The sequence below is a fragment of the Magnolia sinica genome, chromosome 13 (genome assembly GCF_029962835.1).
Source record: "Magnolia sinica isolate HGM2019 chromosome 13, MsV1, whole genome shotgun sequence".
Lineage (NCBI taxonomy): Eukaryota > Viridiplantae > Streptophyta > Magnoliopsida > Magnoliales > Magnoliaceae > Magnolia > Magnolia sinica.
Genome location: NC_080585.1, coordinates 7100980 through 7118670, shown reverse-complemented (window position 1 = coordinate 7118670; position 17691 = coordinate 7100980). Strand labels below are relative to the sequence as shown.

Sequence of the window (17691 nt, the reverse complement as noted above, 5' to 3'; positions counted from 1 at the left end):
TGTCAGCCCAGGGAGTTTTCAACAGTAGGAATTTCCATACCCACTTTTCTTTTAGTGCGGCCCACTTGAGTCTTGGATTTGTTCTCAAGTCTTAAAATGAGCTCAAAATACGGATGGACGGGGTAGATTTCTCACAAACATCACAGTGGTCCCCACCTGGGTTTCCGGCGCAGGAACTTCATGCAAAAGGCTTTCGCATGAAATCCGCGTCCGAATTTTTCAACCAATCAGACGGTTTAATACGAGTTGTACTTGCGAGGTGCAGGATTTCCGAGTGTCCGAGTATCAATCATCATGAGGTGCCGGAGTATCAAATAATTCCTGCTGTTTGGGGGTTTTGCTTCGGCGACCGATATTTCAGTTGGAAGAAGATTGAAAAAACAAAAAGAAAAATGGAAGCACTCTCTCTCTTTCCTCTCTCAATTCCTTCCCTCCACAGGCACCTTCAATCCCCATCAAAAACCCATCTCTCCAGTCTCATTTTCTCACCCAAACGCTCCCCAATCAGGATCTCTGCCACCCATTTCTCCCCTCAATCCGCCCTCCTTCGGAGCACCCCAAACGACTCCAACAACGAATCTATCTTCTTAGATGAAGATGGGATCGTTGATGACATGGACGGTTATCTCAACTACCTCTCCCTCGAGTACGATTCTGTTTGGGACACCAAACCCTCATGGTATAATCTCCTGCTTATACTCGAATTTCATGTCTACTACTATCCACTTGCATTTAGGCTGCGTTTGGATGTACGATCCATCTCGATTAAGATAATTAAGTTGCGGCAGTGTGGAAGTTGCTGGAGTGTGTGTCTGGTTTCAGTATCTAGCTGAATTGCAATTACAAGAAAATAAATTGGACATCCTTCCTTAGCCATCCATCTTTTTTTTTTTTTTTTCTTTTTTTTTTTTTGAAAAGTCCTTAGCCATCCATCTTGAAATGCTCCAAACTGCGAATGTATTCTTTTGAAGCTGGAACTGAAAGGAATCACATAGTTGATTTTTTCGTGTGATCAAAACTGAATGTTCACGAAATAATTCCCTTGTGCATCCAAACGTGGACTTGAAGAAGTGAATAATCAGTGCTAAATTGTGTTACTTCCATTCTTTGTTGGATTTGGAATGAAAGCAATTGCAATAATATCTAGAGAAGACTAAATAGTTTTACATTGTTGGAAAGCACTGTGATAAGTTAATTCAACATTCTTGCATATTAGTAATTGCAAATCTAAATTTGTTGTGTATCCAAACACAATCATAATTGCTATCGGAATCTTCCTTGCAGTATGTGATCCTCCCCCCCACCATTGTCACACACTTTGGTGATCTTCTCTGGGTTTGCTTTAAATTCTCTTCTATGAATATTTCTTAAGGATAAACCAATATTCAATAGATGCAGGTCTCACTGTGAACATTTCATTGTCTGAAAATTGGCCAGTCCAATCATTTGGTGGGCTACACATCTATGCTGAATATGGACAGGTGCTCATTGATTTTCCAATGATCCAGTTTATGCATACACCTGTGGCCCACTGGATGAGCTAACCGACCTGATTTTTGGGCCAGGGCATGTTCACTTTGGGACACCTAATGAGTAGCTAGAATCTCACATGTTTTTTTTTTATAGAAGCAACGGGATTATATTAGAAAAGAAGGAGAGAACAAAAGGGGGACTGCTGAGGAAGCAGAACCAAAGTTACAAGCCTAAGAACAAAAAATTAAAATCCCTAAGACCAGGAGCATTAGCCGCCCATTCAATTAATAATTTTTTCACCATTGAGCCCACAACTTGTGCCGAAGATTGAGAGTTGTTGAAGCATCTATCGTTTCTCTCCTTCCAAACTTCCCACCAGATAGCGAGGGTTGCCATTCTCCACACCCGGGATCTGATTTTGCCCAGCTTGAGGAGGAAGAGGCTGGAATGCACCCGCTGACATTAAATCTGTTAAAGAACTCCACCCGAATCTGGGAGATTAAGGGGTAGTGGATGAGCAGGTAGTCAACTGATTCCTCATTGTCCATACAACATAGACAGATGTTAGCAAACTGCATTCCTTTCTTCTTTAGATTGTCTATCGTTAAGATCCGATTCTTAGCCGCCAGCCAGCCAGCCAAAACAGATATACTTTTTTTTTGGGGGGTGGCAAGGACAGCGTACAGGGACTTGACGGAGAAACGAGAATATTTATCCCTCTTTCAAATGATTTTGTCTGGCTCAGCCTGGAGCGGATTCACGCCGGAAAGGCATTCGAGCAATTTAAAGAATTCGCTAACCTCCCAATTGTGGAGATTTCTGCAGCATATAATGTCCCAGACAATGCTTGAATCGGTTTGAGAATAGAAGGTACCGACAGGACTATTTTTAGCAACGGCAAGATGGTAAATAATTGGGAATCTATCCTTCACTATCATCTCCCCCAGCCAGTGATCTTCCCAGAAACGAATTGCAAAACTGTTCCCCAGTTCAAAGCCTATGTTCTCAATTACTGCTTTTTTGGAGCGAAGGATTCCTCTCCAGATGTGAGAAGCTCTGTAAGCTGAAGAATCCTTAGTCCACCAGCCTCTTGGGGAAGACCCGTATTTACCTTTGATTACAATGCTCCATAAGGCTTCCGGCTCCAATCCCAACCTCCAAGACCACTTGCCCAAGAGGGCCCGGTTCATCAGCTTCAGATTTTTAATGCTCGCGCCACCTTCCTGGAAATGAATACAAACTTCTTGCCAGTCCAAGAGATGGAACTTCTTCTGATTTTCCTTGCCGCACCACAAAAAATCTCTTCTCAGCTTGTTGATCCGAAGCAGGACTGAAAGCGGGCATTTATAAAGGGACATGAAGTAAATAGGGATGTTGGATAAGGCAGCTTTAATAAGAGTGAGTCTGCCCCCCATGGACAAGTACCTACATTTCCATCTGGCCGGCATCTTTTGGAACTTCTCCACTACCTTATCCCACATAGATATCGGAGGGGAGCCAATTGCGAGTGAAAGCCCAACAAACGACGTCGGGAATAGAGCAGACGAACAGCCCAAAGACTCAGCGTACGCGGTTAGGTCCAGATCCGAGATATTGACCCCAAAGACCTTAGATTTGGCCATATTGATTCTCAGCCCCGATACCACCTCAAAGCATCTAAGAGTCGTGTGAAGATTGTTGATGGCATCAGGATCCGCTTCAGCCATGATAAGAGTGTCATCAGCAAATTGAATGTGGAAAATCGGCATATGAACACCTGGCATTAAAATACCTCTAATGATCCCAGCGCTTTGACCCTTTAGCAGCATCTAAGAGAGGGCCTCATCAATCATAAGGAAGAGGAGGGGAGAGAGAGGATCACCCTGGCGTAAACCTCTCGAACTGGGGAAAAAACCTTTCGGAACACCATTAAGAAGAATCAAAAAATGAGCCGATTCAATGCAAGCCTTGATCCACTTCCTCCATTTTTCTCCAAAACCCATTCGGATAAGCATGTAGTGTAAGAACCCCCAGTCCACATGGTCATACGCCTTCTCGAAGTCAAGCTTACAGAATATGTTTTTCTTCCCCGACTTGTGACATGTGTGAAGAACTTCATTGGCTATCAAAGCACCGTCGATAATCTGCCTGCCCCTTATAAATGCATTCTGATATTTCGAAATCAACTTCCCCATTACTGTCGATAATCTTGTAGACAAAATTTTGGCCAGGATTTTATAAGGACTGCCAATCGCACATGTGTGTGCCATGTTAGCACAAGACTGCCTCAATCTTTTCTTTGGAATTTCTGTATCACTCTTCATATTTATTGATGGGTCTTCTATATGTGAGCATTTAGCTAGCATTAGACTTGTTGTTATTGGATTACGCATTCTGGCTAGAAACTATGGCTTTTGGGATGTTTAGCTAGGTGGTCTGTTTTGAAAAGAATAGTTTTTTTTTTTTTTTTTTGTTAAGATTTCCATATAAAATTTTCGGTTCTCATGTAAAACATAAGTTGCAAAATCCTTCTAACTAGGAGCCGTTCCCATTCAAATCACATTTTGGACTCGTGCTCTTGCTCCTGCTCCCACTTCTTAGTTGTTTATCCTTGGTAACTTTTTGAGATAGGCACTTCTCAACTCCCGCATCTGGATCTGTTCTTGCTTCACTTCACACTCTGTGCAACTATATGCAAAATGGTTGAAGAAGGAAATGATTGGGTCTTTACTCTGGCAAAAATTCTGTAGGGCCTATTTTGACTCGTGGATTTTATTTATTTATTATTATTATTTTTTTTAAAATTTGTTTTATGAGGAAAATGAGGATTTTCAAGAAATGACATTTCTAGAAAACAGTGAGAAATGAAAAGTTGTTTCTCTTGATTGCTTTTTAACAAGATTTTCTTGATTTTTTTTTTCTTCATTTCCAAAATCTATTGTTTAGAAAAAGGAATTATTTCATTAAGAATTTACTCGAACGCAAAAGGTGACACATGTGCACTAACGATGGATTGTGGCATGTGTCGCATTGTTAGACATGACACATTGGCTTGTGTGGGATGCTTGAAAATGGATGGTGACACATGTTGCACATGTGTCATGTTGACATGTGTGGCGCATGTGGAGTGCTTAAAGATTGCTCATGGTACATGTGGTGCATTTGCACATGGAGTGTTTGAAGCTGAGGGGGGCACATGTTGCACATATGGCAACAATGGGGCATGTGGCACATTGAAACATTTGAAGATGGGTGGCTGTATGTGTTGCACATGCGGCACATTGGCCACATGTGTATAATGTTGTGGCACATTGGCCGCACGTGTATAGTGTTGTGGCACATTGGCACATGTGGAGAACTTCAATGGACTTTTGCACATGTGGGTCACTTGAAGGTGTTCAATGGTACATGTTGCATATGTTGTACATAGGTACACATCTTGCATGTGAAGTGGCTTAAAGATGAACGATGACAATGTGTCACATGTGTTGCACGCTAGATGTTTGAAGATGAGGGTGGCACATGATGCACATGACACATTAGGTGTGTGGTACATTGAAACCTGGGTCACTAAAAGATGGGCACTGGCATATGTTGTCGTAGACACCCCACTAGACAGTGAAGCGACTGATTTGACTAGATTACAAGGTGCTTCTCATACAGAATCATCCAATCTGAACCATCCAAACCCTCCAGCCCAATCCCATAGACTTTAGGACACCCAAACCACCCAAATTGTAGCCCCTACAAAAAAATAGCAAGGTAGAAATTAGGCCAAAAATAGCAGGTTTCAAAAGTAGTACCTTTCTAAAGACAATATGACAGTAAATTAGATTTTCGCCACTACGAGGTGTCCACTTGCTCCCTGCAATCGGAGGTTGATTTCTTGGGGCTCAGCAATGGGTCAAAGTCAAAAGAGAAAAATGGATTTCCACTCACAAAAATCAGATCTCTACTTTCGATATGACACTATTATGACATTGTTTTTCCAATTTTCATTTTCTTCTATCATCAACCTACCTATCACACCTTTTCGTAGTCTCTCTCTCTCTCTCTCTCTCTCTCTCTCTCTCTCTCTCTCTCTCTCTCTCTCTTTCCCCCCAAAATCCATTATAAAAAAAAATTACACTTCCACCCTTAACTTCACCTAAATTACCAAGCCAACCACCCCAACTAACCAATGGTAGAGTGCCATATGCCCAAGAGCACCCAATAGCAAACAAAAACATTCTATTTTGGCATTCACTTCAAAAATTCAAGAATGGCATTGCCTCTAACTATAAATAGCCATCTCCCTTCTCAACAAGCCAAGTCCCAACAACAAGCCTTACATTTAGCAAGAAAGCCTTGAGTGTGTGAAGCCTCTCCCCTAGGTCCTTCCCGTAGTAGTCATCCCAAGTCTCTTGTGAGAAGGTCCTGAAGTAGGGTGAGGATCGAAGAGCTCCAATCATCTTCTCTCTCAAAGAGGAGATTCGAAGTTCTTCTTCACTCACATCTTTGATCAAGGCCCTCTGTCGTTGTTATTAGAGATTTTTATGTTGTAGGGTTGAAGATTTAAGAGCTCTGATCTTCCCTATCGAAGAGGAGTGTCAAAATTCTTTCCTCTCCACTTACATCTCTATCTTGTCGATTGATCCAATGGTTGGATTACTGCTTATTTTATACTGCTTTACTTACTGCTTCATTTTTATTTTTTATTTTTTGCTTTAGTTATCTATTTGTTTTAAGCAATAATATAGTGCTTTATTCATCTATTTATTTTAAACGATAATAGAGTTCTAAAATCCTTGTAGTCCCAAATCATGTAAAGGCCAGGCGAGGAAGGGTGCTTAACACCTTCCTTTCGTAACGGAGGCCCTTACTTGGAATTTACAGACATAGATCACATGGAGTTCATTCAATCCAAGTTGCTCATCTTCAACCTCGGGTCATCGGGGTTCTACAGCATTTAGCCTGTTGCAGATTCTGAGGCTTTTTGATGGGGACATCTCGCGCATACGCGCACGCACGCTGCCTCACCTACGCACGTACGCACGGAGTAGGAGGGCCCCACCATCGATCTGTCTCGGTGACGACGTCCAGGGAGGGCCTCCTACCTAGAAGAAGAAGTTTGGTTCAAAAGATTGGGCCCGATAATCAAGAAAAGCCCATCATGGGATCTCATGATCGTGGCCCACTTGTCGGATTGATTTCATATTTTAGGTTTTGTTTATTGTTATTATTTAGAACATTGTGAATGCTTTAGATTTCTCTATTTGATTTTTATTTTAGTTTACTTCATCGCCAAGTAATAGGTTGCGCACATGGTGCGAGTTTTGGGGTATAGGATTTTTCCTATAAATAAGCACCCCTTGTAGTTCTTTTGATTCATTGAAGGTAATAAAAAAATTTCTGTTTTATTTTTCTGCTCTCTTCGTGAGTTGTGGAAGAATTCAAAAGTTGGTGCGAAGCCCTCCCTTTTCGAAGGGCTAACTACCGTTGTGCGAAGCCACATCGATCCCGATTCACCCCCATCCTCTATCATCTTTTTTTCCATCTTCCCCCACCATCCGTACTTCGAATTCGTCCTTTTGTTGCATCAGATTTCTTCATTACAGTAGGTTTCCAGATTTCGGCCCACAGGCGAGCTGAAACTTCGGTGGAGCACCACACACAAACCATACATCGGATCGAGCTGAGATTTGAGAATTTTGGAGACCATCCATGGCCGACCAGGGCCAATGTGGTCTTTTTCTGAATAGTGGGCCCCACACACGTGTGGCCGGGATCACACACACGTTCGTCTGGCCATTGTTGCTGTCCACACGCGGGATCATTTTTTGACTCAGGTTTTTATCATCTTTTATCCTCTCATAGCCGTTTTTCATGAATCCTAGGCCTAGATTACGTTTTTCCTAAGTTATTTGCCAATTTTCTTACCCTAGGGTTCCCCGAATTGGAATTTTTGAATCCCTTGGATTAGGGACTGATTACTATACATGCGTGGATGATTATTTCTTTTCTTTGAGTATTGTTTAGTTCATAATTTTTATTGATCCAGCCCTATCATGTGTAGGCTTGGACCCGCATAGATTCCCCTTAATTGAATATTTGGACTTTCATGTGAGATATGGAATTTGTATAATTGTTTCTGAACTAACGTGATCTTAAGCTTGAAATCTCGCATATCATATTTAATTTTCATGTCCTGCATCAAATTTGGTATCAGAGCCCAGGGTTCTTGCAGGGGAATTCACCACATATTTAGGGTTTAGTTTGTTTGAGTCATTCATACATCCAGTCCATCGTATATAGCTGCTAGAAAACCGTAGTCCCTGATATATATAGCTGAATTTTCGTAACGGTGTGTAGTCTTCTTCATATAGAGTCTCGTAAGGTCATTTAGTTTTTAGACGCATATAATCGTCATAGAAAGTCCCTAGGTTGAGGTAGCCAGTGTATGCCCACACGTACGGGTCATGGTTTTGGCTTGCACCCTACACTAAACATGGAGCAACTGCTATAGTCAATGAACAAGTTGTCCCAACAAATCGAGTATTTGGGTAAGTGCTATGAACAATATATAAACCAACGCTTTGATCAATTTGATGCGCGCATTACCCAACCAAAGGCCTCCGCCAGGACAAATCCCAGCATTGGGGTAGATGTTTAATCTCAGGCAGGTGGTAAGGAGGATAGACCAATGAATGAAGGTGACCAAGGAATTAGTCATGGGCATGCACCCGTGCACCCACCCCAACAGGGGCATCAAGACCATTATTTTGAGTGACACAACACGTACGGCCTTCTGGCTAGAGAGAGTGCCCCAGAGGCTAGTGTAGAGTTACCCACTGAGGCCATTCCGGTAGTAGATGAGTTTCGTGATGTCTTTCCTGATGATCTACCGGATGAGTCTCCCCCTAGGAGGGATATAGAGCACACCAGAATATGGGACACCGTAATACCTATAGCCGAGGTTGCGTTTAATAGTTCCGTCAATAGGTTCACAGGTCTCAGTCCTTATGAAGTCGTTACTGGTTATAAACTTGAGAAACCTATTGATCTTGTCCCTATGTCACTGTCTCATAGGCCGTCAGAGCCTGTAGAGTCTTTTGTGCATCACATTCATTCATGGCATCAAGAAATCAGGCGGAAGATCACTACTAATAATGAACATTACAAATTTTCTACAGACCAGCATAAATGTTTCAAAGAATTCAATGTAAGGGACTCCATGATGGTTCGCATTAGCCCCGAGCAGTACCCTCCGAGGGCTGTTCGTAAGTTACACGCGCGTAGCACTGGACCCTTCAAAATTATAAAACGAAACAGTCTCAATGTGTATGAGGTAGATCTTCCACCTTCCATGAGAATTAGTTCCACATTCAATGTGGAGGATCTAGTTGCATTTCAAGGGGCCATTGATGTATTGTCTAGCCTTTCGCTTAACCATCCTCATTCATCAGACCTTTCCATTGATCCATGGCCTCCTCCCGACCCATTTTTTCAGCCTCTACCTCCTATACTTATCCGTCCCGACCTATCTTCCCAGTTGCTACGTCCCATATCTACCCCTCCCGACCCATTTTTTCAAACTCTACCTCCCATAGCTATCCGTCCCGACCCATTTTCCCAGCCTCTACCTCCCATACCTACCTGTCCTGACCCATCTTCTCAGCTTTTACGTCCTATACCTACCCCTCCCGACCCATTTTTCCAGCCTCTACCTCCCATACCTATCCGTCCCGACCTATCTTCCCAGTTACTATGTCGCATATCTATCCCTCCCGACCCATTTTTTCAACCTCTACCTCCCATACCTATCCGTCCCGACTTATTTTTTCAGCCTTTACCTCCCATACCTACCTATCCTGACCCATCTTATCAGCTTCTACGTCCTATACCTACCCTTCCCGACCCATTTTCCCAGCCTCTACGTCTCATAACTACCCGTCCCGATCCATTTTTTCAGCCTCTACCTCCCATACCTACTCGTCCCAACCCATTTTCTCAACCTCTACCTCCAATACCTATTCTTCCTGACATTTCTTCTCAGTCATTCCCTCCTATACCTAACCTTCACACACCCAGAGAGGAAATAGAGGATATCCTAGACCATCAGATAGTTTTAACGTCGGACGGCAAATAGAGGATATCCTAGACCATCAAATAGTTTTAACATTGGACGACAAGTTTCAGAAGTACCTGGTCAAGTGGAAGTTACGCACAGCTTCAGACAGCAAGTGGCTCACTGCAGAGGAGCTACAGAGACTTGATCTTGATGTCCTGTAATGGTTCAGGAGTTTTATTTCGCCAATGGCGAAATCTTCGCAGCTGAGGAGAATTGATGGGGACATCTCACGCATACGTGCACGCACGCCGCCTCACCTACGCACGTACGCACGGAGTAGGAGGGCCCCACCATCGATCTGTCTCGATGACGACGTCCAGGGAGGGCCTCCTACCTAGAAGACGAAGTTTGGTTTAAAAGATTGAGTCCGATAATCAATAAAAGCCCATCATGGGATCTCATGATCGTGGCCTACTCGTCGGATTGATTTCATATTTTAGGTTTTGTTTATTGTTATTATTTAGAATATTGTGAACACTTTAGATTTCTCTATTTGATTTTTATTTTAGTTTACTTCATCGCTAAGTAATAGGTTGCGCACATGGTGCGAGTTTTGGGGTATATGATTTTCCCTATAAATAGGCACCCCTTGTAGTTCTTTTGATTCATTGAAGGTAATAAAAAAATTTCTGCTTTATTTTTCTGTTCTCTTCGTGAGTTGTGGAAGAATTCGAAAGTGGGTGCGAAGCCCTCCCTTTTCGAAGGGCTAACTACTGTGGTGCGAAGCCACATCGATCCCGATTCACTCTCATCCTCCATCATCTTTTTTTCCATCTTCCCCCACCATCCGTACTTCGAATTCGTCCTTTTGTTGCATCAGATTTCTTCATTACAGTAGGTTTCCAGATTTCGGCCCGCAGGCGAGCTGAAACTTCGGTGGAGCACCACGCACAAACCGTACATCGGATCGAGCTGAGATTTGGGGGTTTTGGAGACCATCCCTGGCCGACCAGGGCCAAGGTGGCCTTTTTCTAAATAGTGGGCCTCACACACGTGCGGCCGGGATCACACGTACGTCCGTCTGGCCATTGTTGCTGTCCACACGCGAGATCGTCTTTTGACTCAGGTTTTTATCCTCTTTTATCCTCTCATATCCGTTTTTCATGAATCCTAGCCCTAGATTACGTTTTTCCTAAGTTATTTGCCAATTTTCTTACCCTAGGGTTCCCTGAATTGAAATTTCTGAATCCCTTGGATTAGGGACTGATAACTATGCATGCGTGGATGATTATTTCTTATCTTTAAGTATTGTTTGGTTCATAATTTTTATTGATCCAAGCCTATCACGTGTAGGCTTGGACCCGCATAGATTCCCCTTAATTGAATGTTTGGACTTTCATGTGGGATATGGAATTTATGTAATTGTTTCTGAACTAACGTGATCTTAAGCTTGAAATCTAGCATATCATATTTAATTTTCATGTCCTGCATCACTTTTGGCTAATGATGACTCCCCAAACTTTTTCATCTTTTTGCCGCATCCTGTCGACGGGTCTGCCAGTCTGTCCTGCAGTTGTACACGTGGCACAATGCACATGTGTGGCACTTTAAGATGGATAGTGGCACATGCTGAACATGTGGCACATTGGTACATGCGGGGTACTTGAAGATGGACGGTTGCATGGTTGGAGACTTAGAAGATAGGCAGTGGCACATGTGACTACCATATGGTGCACTTCATAAAAAGAAGGGTCATTTCCTTACATTTTTTTCTCCATTTCTCAGAAATGGCATTTCTTCAGTCTGGGCAAGGAAACAAAAAAAGGGGAATTTTCTAGGAAATAAGATCGAAATGGAAATGGTGTTTCCAGAAAATTTACAAAAACAAACAATGAAATGCCATTTTCATGGAAATGACATGTCCTCAATTTATATTTCAACCAATCCAAACAGGGCCGTCAAACATATTGTATCAAAATTCATTAGGGTGATGCGAATTTCACTGAGAAATGCATCTGATTTTCTGTATTCCATGAATATCACTGTTTGAAAGCCGATTCCATGTTGGTATTTAATTAGAACTTCCTTCATCTATCAAATTCAAGTCTAGCTGGGGAGAACCTGACTTCTTCCGGATTTGGAGAACATGTGGTCTTTGTTCTTATTTCCACCTGGTACTGATGCAGCAGCCAGTCCTTAGCATGGATAAATGGGGATTGATGTCAGGTAGGCAGCCAGTCCGTGAACTTTTTGCGAAGAAATCATGAGAAAGCTGACCTCAAATATCTGGGACAAGGCTTGATGATGATGACATCATTCTTGACTACCCTTTGATAGCCACGGAATAGCCTAAAGTGGAGCATTTCTCTACATAGAAGATTATCTGGGATAAAATTGAATACATAAAATAAGACAGACCAAACCCACAAAAAGCACCCACCCCAAGTGTGCATTACCCCTAAACAGTGTAAGGAAAGAAAGAAAAAGGCATAAAAAGTTCAAGGGAGTCCAAAACGGCAATACATATTCTTTTGAGCAATTTGTATTCAGAAGGAAATATGTTTCATTCGCTTACTAGGTCCCATTAGCTATAAAACATAAATCTGGAATTGCAGGATATAATATCAAATATCCACAGCTATCAGGAATGCAAATGGTGCTGTGCAAATGCTTCATGGTGCACCTTTAGGAGTTACTGATTCCAATGAAGCTGGTATGTTCACTATTGGAAGGTCTCCAAACTTTTGGTGGTTCTTTTTCTGCCCCTTGCGCATGTGATTTGATCAATTTAATCCAATGGTTGAGATGTATGGGGCTCTCCTAAGAAACTAACTGAAGCTGTTTACAAGATCATGATATCATCCATTCATTCGAGCTCTGTTTTACCATGTTAGGCAAATGATGTATTTGTGAGTCTCGAGGCCTTAAATGTAAGTTGGTTTGTTGCTTTATCTTTTTCTTCCTTTTAAGTAAAATGTATCTTGTTTGCAGATGACATAGTTTTCGATTGACAAGACGAGGGAGTGCATAAACACAAAGCTAGATTTATAGAGAGGTGCTTTAGAATCCAAAGGATATAAAATTAGTCGGACTAAACAGAGTATATGGAGTGGAATTTTAATAACAATTGGAGTGGGAACGACGAATTAGTTAAGATTGTTGACCAAGAAGTTTCCCAAAATGTCCACTTTTGATATCTTGGGTCGATAATTCATGAAAGTGGAGAGATGGATAAGGATGTTGTGGAATTCAAGTAGGGTGGAAGAAATGGAGATGTGCCTCTAGAGTTTTATGTGATCGTCATGTGCCACTCAAACTGAAAGGTAAATTTTATAGGATAGCTATAAGACCAGCCATGTTTTATGGGACAGAATGTTGGGCAGTTAGGGAAAAATATGTTCATAGGATGAGAGTAGCTGAAACAAACATGTTGGGATGGATGAGTGGCAAGACAAGGATAGAAGCAGAAATGAATGCATTTGAGGGAACTTAGGAGTAGCACCAATAGGTAATAATATGGGGGAAAGTAGACTTTGATGGTTTGGCCATTGCAATGGAGACCAAGAACTGCACTGGTTAGAAGCGAGTTGGTACAAGTTATAGATTCTAAAAGGGTAAGGAGAAGGCCCAAAAGGACGTGGGTGAAGGTAGTAAGAGAAGAGTTGATTGCATATGGTCTGAAGTTATGGCCCTTGATAGGGTGGAATGGCAGAAAAGGATTCATTCAGTGACCCCAGTTAGATGGGATAAGGCTTAGATGATGATGATGATGATGATGTTGCAAGTAAAGTATTGCCACCGTTAAAAGAAGACTCTTCTCTTCTCAAGCTTCCTATTTACTTTACTTTTCTGGTTTTCCTTTTAATCAGCTGCAACCCTTGCTTATGATTTTGACAGGCAATTGAGTTCACATGCCAATGTGTCACTTGTGTGGGATGTCCGAATTGCCCATGGCATGACCTTGAGTTCACATGCCAATGTGCTAACTCATCAATCAGGCCACCATGTTTAAATCATACCTGCCTCGAGTCTGATTCCACATACACATGTGGCTCACCTATAATTCGACCGACCTGTTTGTTGTGCCAGGTGATCTTCACTGTCGGACCCATCTTATGCAGAGCTTGGCACATGCAATGCATTGGGGTTGTAGGTTGGTTGCACGTTAGACCCACCTGCAATGGGTTGTAATTTACCAGTCCTAATACTGTGAGACTTTTGCATTGCAAGCTGTTTTCATCTAACCTCCACAGTTCCATTTTCTCACCAGGTGTCAGCCATGGACAATATCACTTACTGGAGTAATGGTGATTGCTTGTAGCTGGGAAATCTTGCACTCAGTCATAGTCACCACAGTTGTCCTCTCTCTGATTTGCACATGGTGGTATATTTTTTTGTATGCTTACCCCAAGGTTAGAAATTCTCACACGTGGATATTCTTCCATTTTCATATGTTCATATAGTTGGCAACCTTTCTATGCCTTTTGTGCTTCTCAAATCTCTCATCCATATGGCTTCCTGTGCTAACCTAGCACGTGTCTGGGACATATCCTGTGTATCAGCTGGGATCCACCATTTGGATGAATTGGCCCAAAAAATCAACCTATTCAACTCATCAAGTGGCTACAAAAACATTGGAGAGTTTCGAGAAAATCAAATATTGTCAGTATCAGCATTCAGGGTAACTGTGGCTTGTTTGGGCCAGGTCATCTACATGATGCATGGCACTCATGACCCAAACACGTGTTTAGCAAAATTCCAGGAAACAGAACAGCTGTTGCAGAATCAACTTAGCAATCTAACCTTCAGCACTAGCTAAAACTGCATTGATGATCTCCATATTAGCAATTATTCAAACCAATGTTCTCAGTAACCTCATGGCATGCTGTGATGTAGACTAGATGTTTTTTTTTGAAAGATTGTGATGTACACTAGACGGCAATGGTCAAGGCAAAACTAGCTAAAAACAGAATGATTTGGGGTCTGGACCCATGGTAGTATCTCCTCTTGATTCAATTAGAGCCAAATTAAAACCATAAGCATCACAATTTAAATACATACCTCCTATGATCGAATTCGAGTCTAGAATCAAAGTGTAGCTCTAGCTCCTGTCAACTATAGCAACAATAAACATAAACTGCAATTAAGAAGATAGATATTCAGAATCACTCCTAAGGGGTTTTCTAGGGCATCAGTCTGCTAGAATAGAAACCCATCTCAGGAATACTTTTATAAGTCTTTTTATCCAAAATAATCATCAATCTATATTCTTTTGTTCATATGTATGGCCTTTTATATAGCTATGACTATGAGTATGTAATTGTTATTCAATACTCATAAAGCCAGGGGATGAATCCAATTAGTCACAGAGTAATGAGAAAAGTGATACTAAAACCATCTTGATCCAAAAAGAGACATTTCCTAAAGTCTCTAAAGAGATCACCGGCAAAAGAGTTTGAAACCAAACAAATAATGAAAATTCTGCAACTAAAAAGTTCGTATCATAGAAGAAACTAATAAAATAGAGTTCAAACTGAAACTAGGACCTCTTGACTTAAAATCATGGTATACGAAAACGGTTACGTAACGGCTGTAATGACCGTTACGCGTTACGGGGCCGTAATGGGCGTAACAGCTGCTGCAGAAAAAAAGTTGCCCGTCTTATAACAGTCTGTAACGGCCTTGAAATACATTTTTCAATTTTTATTTTTATTTTTATTATTATTTTTAAAAGTCTGTAACAGCTGTAACAGCCCGTACCGTAATGGTAATGGCAGTCGCTGTTACGGCCACCATTACCGTTATGGAACACCTTGCTTAAAATACACCTCTATGTGCACCATGCGCAGAATTGTAAACATCTGTATGACCTTGGTATGCTGTATGGTAGGTGTATGTGCAACAGTTCATCCTTGACTCTTGTCACATGTCTATATAGAAATAATACGATAGCTGTTTGGACTTTTGGACCCAAGGTTCATCCAGCTGACATGTAGGGCCAATATTTTCACTTATGTGACCAAGTGGGGCCCACTTTGGGACTCCTTTGGTTCACTCAAGTGATGTGGCCTGGATGCATTGCTGTGGATTCATCAGCTTGGCTTTGATGAGGAGCCTGCTTATATTGGCTCTAATCACTTCAATTTGCCTATTGGCTGGGATTCAGCTCAATTAAATCCTCAAAAGAACAATGGTAAGAGTATATACAAGATCCCATTATATGTGAAACTGCCCAAAACAATAAACTCCAAATGTAATAGGGTGCAGATATTCTGACTCTTGCAATATATGACAAAGCACATATAACACCTCTGCAACAACAACTCAGCTTCTTCAAGAGACATGTTATCCAAAAAAGAGAGAAAGAAAGAAAGAAAAAGACACGAGCTTTGCTAAGTCCCAGTGGCACCTTTACACATGGTCACAAGTGCCAAGGTAAAACATCTTTGGAACGTCCGAGGTCTGCATCAGCTGTCGCAAAAATCTGGCTGGAAAACCAATTGGGCCAGTCATACATGTATCTTCCTCCTTCCAGCAGATTAGTGTTTTCCTGCTTTTCCACCCCAAATAAGGTTCAGATAAGAGTGGGTGTCCTAATCCCGGTCTGAACCATGATTTGAGGGTGGTACATCACATGGACCTTGACAACTCCCTTAGTGTTTCGAATTTTCTTTTCAAGGAGAGTACATACATTGGAATTACATGGGACATGCAAAGTTTGTATTTATCAAATATGTTGTAAGGTCAGCATTTTCCATGTGTACAGGCATATTCAGATATGATTGCTGAGAGACGGAAGAAGGTGACCAGCGGCGCTGAGGACACATTTGGTCTTACAAAGAGCCAAAACAGTTAAGAGCTTCTCCAAATGATACTAGTTTTGAGTTTCCTCTTTCTGTAAATTACAGCACGCTCAAGGATATCCACAGGTGATGTACATTCTGATTATTTGTTGGAAAACCACTTGGGTTGAGAATCAACTCCCACAAGTATTGAATTTATGGAGGTTTACTAGCTCCACAGACACTTTCGTGCCTGGAAGATGTGCCAACCTGGCAAGCATGTAGGAAACCTGACCACTCACTTTGTACAGGTGTGAAAATCAGTACAATCCATTCATCAGGCAGTCCACATGTGCACGTTGAATTTGTGCCGTCTGATCGTCTATTCATGCCACTCAGATGTCTCAAGTGCTTGTCAGGTTGATACATGTGCTGCATGTAAAGGTGCGCCGAGGGGAGGTGAGAAATTTGCTAACCCCACGTGCACCCCTCCAAACTCGCCTCTTCATAAGGACAGGTCCGAACCTGGCACATGTAGGACATACCAGCCCTTGCATGGCTACCGTGTTAGTACCCTATAGCTGACCAGCCTGATCATTTGGACAGATGATCTGCACTGTGGTGGATAAACGGGTAGAGTGTCCTAGCCACATGCCAGGCTGACATGTTAGTTGGCCTGTAGAGGTTCGTTGGGCAATGTTTTTAGGAACGGACCGGATGTCAAGCCATTTTCATTGGCTGTTGCATCCAACCACCGGTCAGACCATGTTGAAGCATTCCAACCCCGGACATTGGCTAAGTAAGCTAAACAAAAGAAAATAAAATGAGCAAACGTACAATGGCCTCTGGCATTGTGAATGACACCATTGGTACACACATCTTCAAGTGCACACGTATCACAAAAATCAAGCCTTAATCAAAATATAGTTGGGTCCCACATGTAACAATTGTGATGGGACGTCCACCATCAAAACCTTCCAGATCGTGAGTGGGAACCATTTGGATCAGCCACATTTTTGGGTTCCAATGAGAAAATTGAGGGGGGCGCACCTGTGCACGGCTTTGTAAAATAAGCTCAATCTACACATGTGGGAGAGGAACCGGCCTCTGGGTCCCTACTCATGGCTCAGTCGTAGACCGTGTGTGACTTTCAACATCGCAGTCATGGATTAAGAGTGCCCATGTGGTGTGTGTGGGTGTGTAAAATAAAAAAGGAAAGGAACCGGCTCTGTTCGGCCAGCCAGATGATTCGGAGTTTCACACATGTAAATGTCATCATGATGGTCGTCATCTGAGCCTTATCCCAATTAGTCGGGCCAGGCTACATGAATCCTGTTACGCCATTCCACCCACCTCAATTTCTGATATGCCTACATGGGTTGCTCATAATGACGGTCCAGATCTACC

General features: G+C 42.1%; 1 protein-coding gene across 1 annotated transcript; it reads left to right on the top strand.

Annotated features, from left to right (window-relative positions):
• Nucleotides 1–293: 293 nt before the first annotated feature.
• Nucleotides 294–16482, top strand: LOC131222613 (uncharacterized). The gene is made up of 3 exons (XM_058217754.1): nucleotides 294–679; nucleotides 13773–13914; nucleotides 16269–16482. Exons 1-3 carry the CDS (start codon nucleotides 393–395, stop codon nucleotides 16356–16358), a joined length of 519 nt encoding a protein of 172 aa, XP_058073737.1. The 5' UTR covers nucleotides 294–392; the 3' UTR covers nucleotides 16359–16482.
• Nucleotides 16483–17691: the final 1209 nt, after the last annotated feature.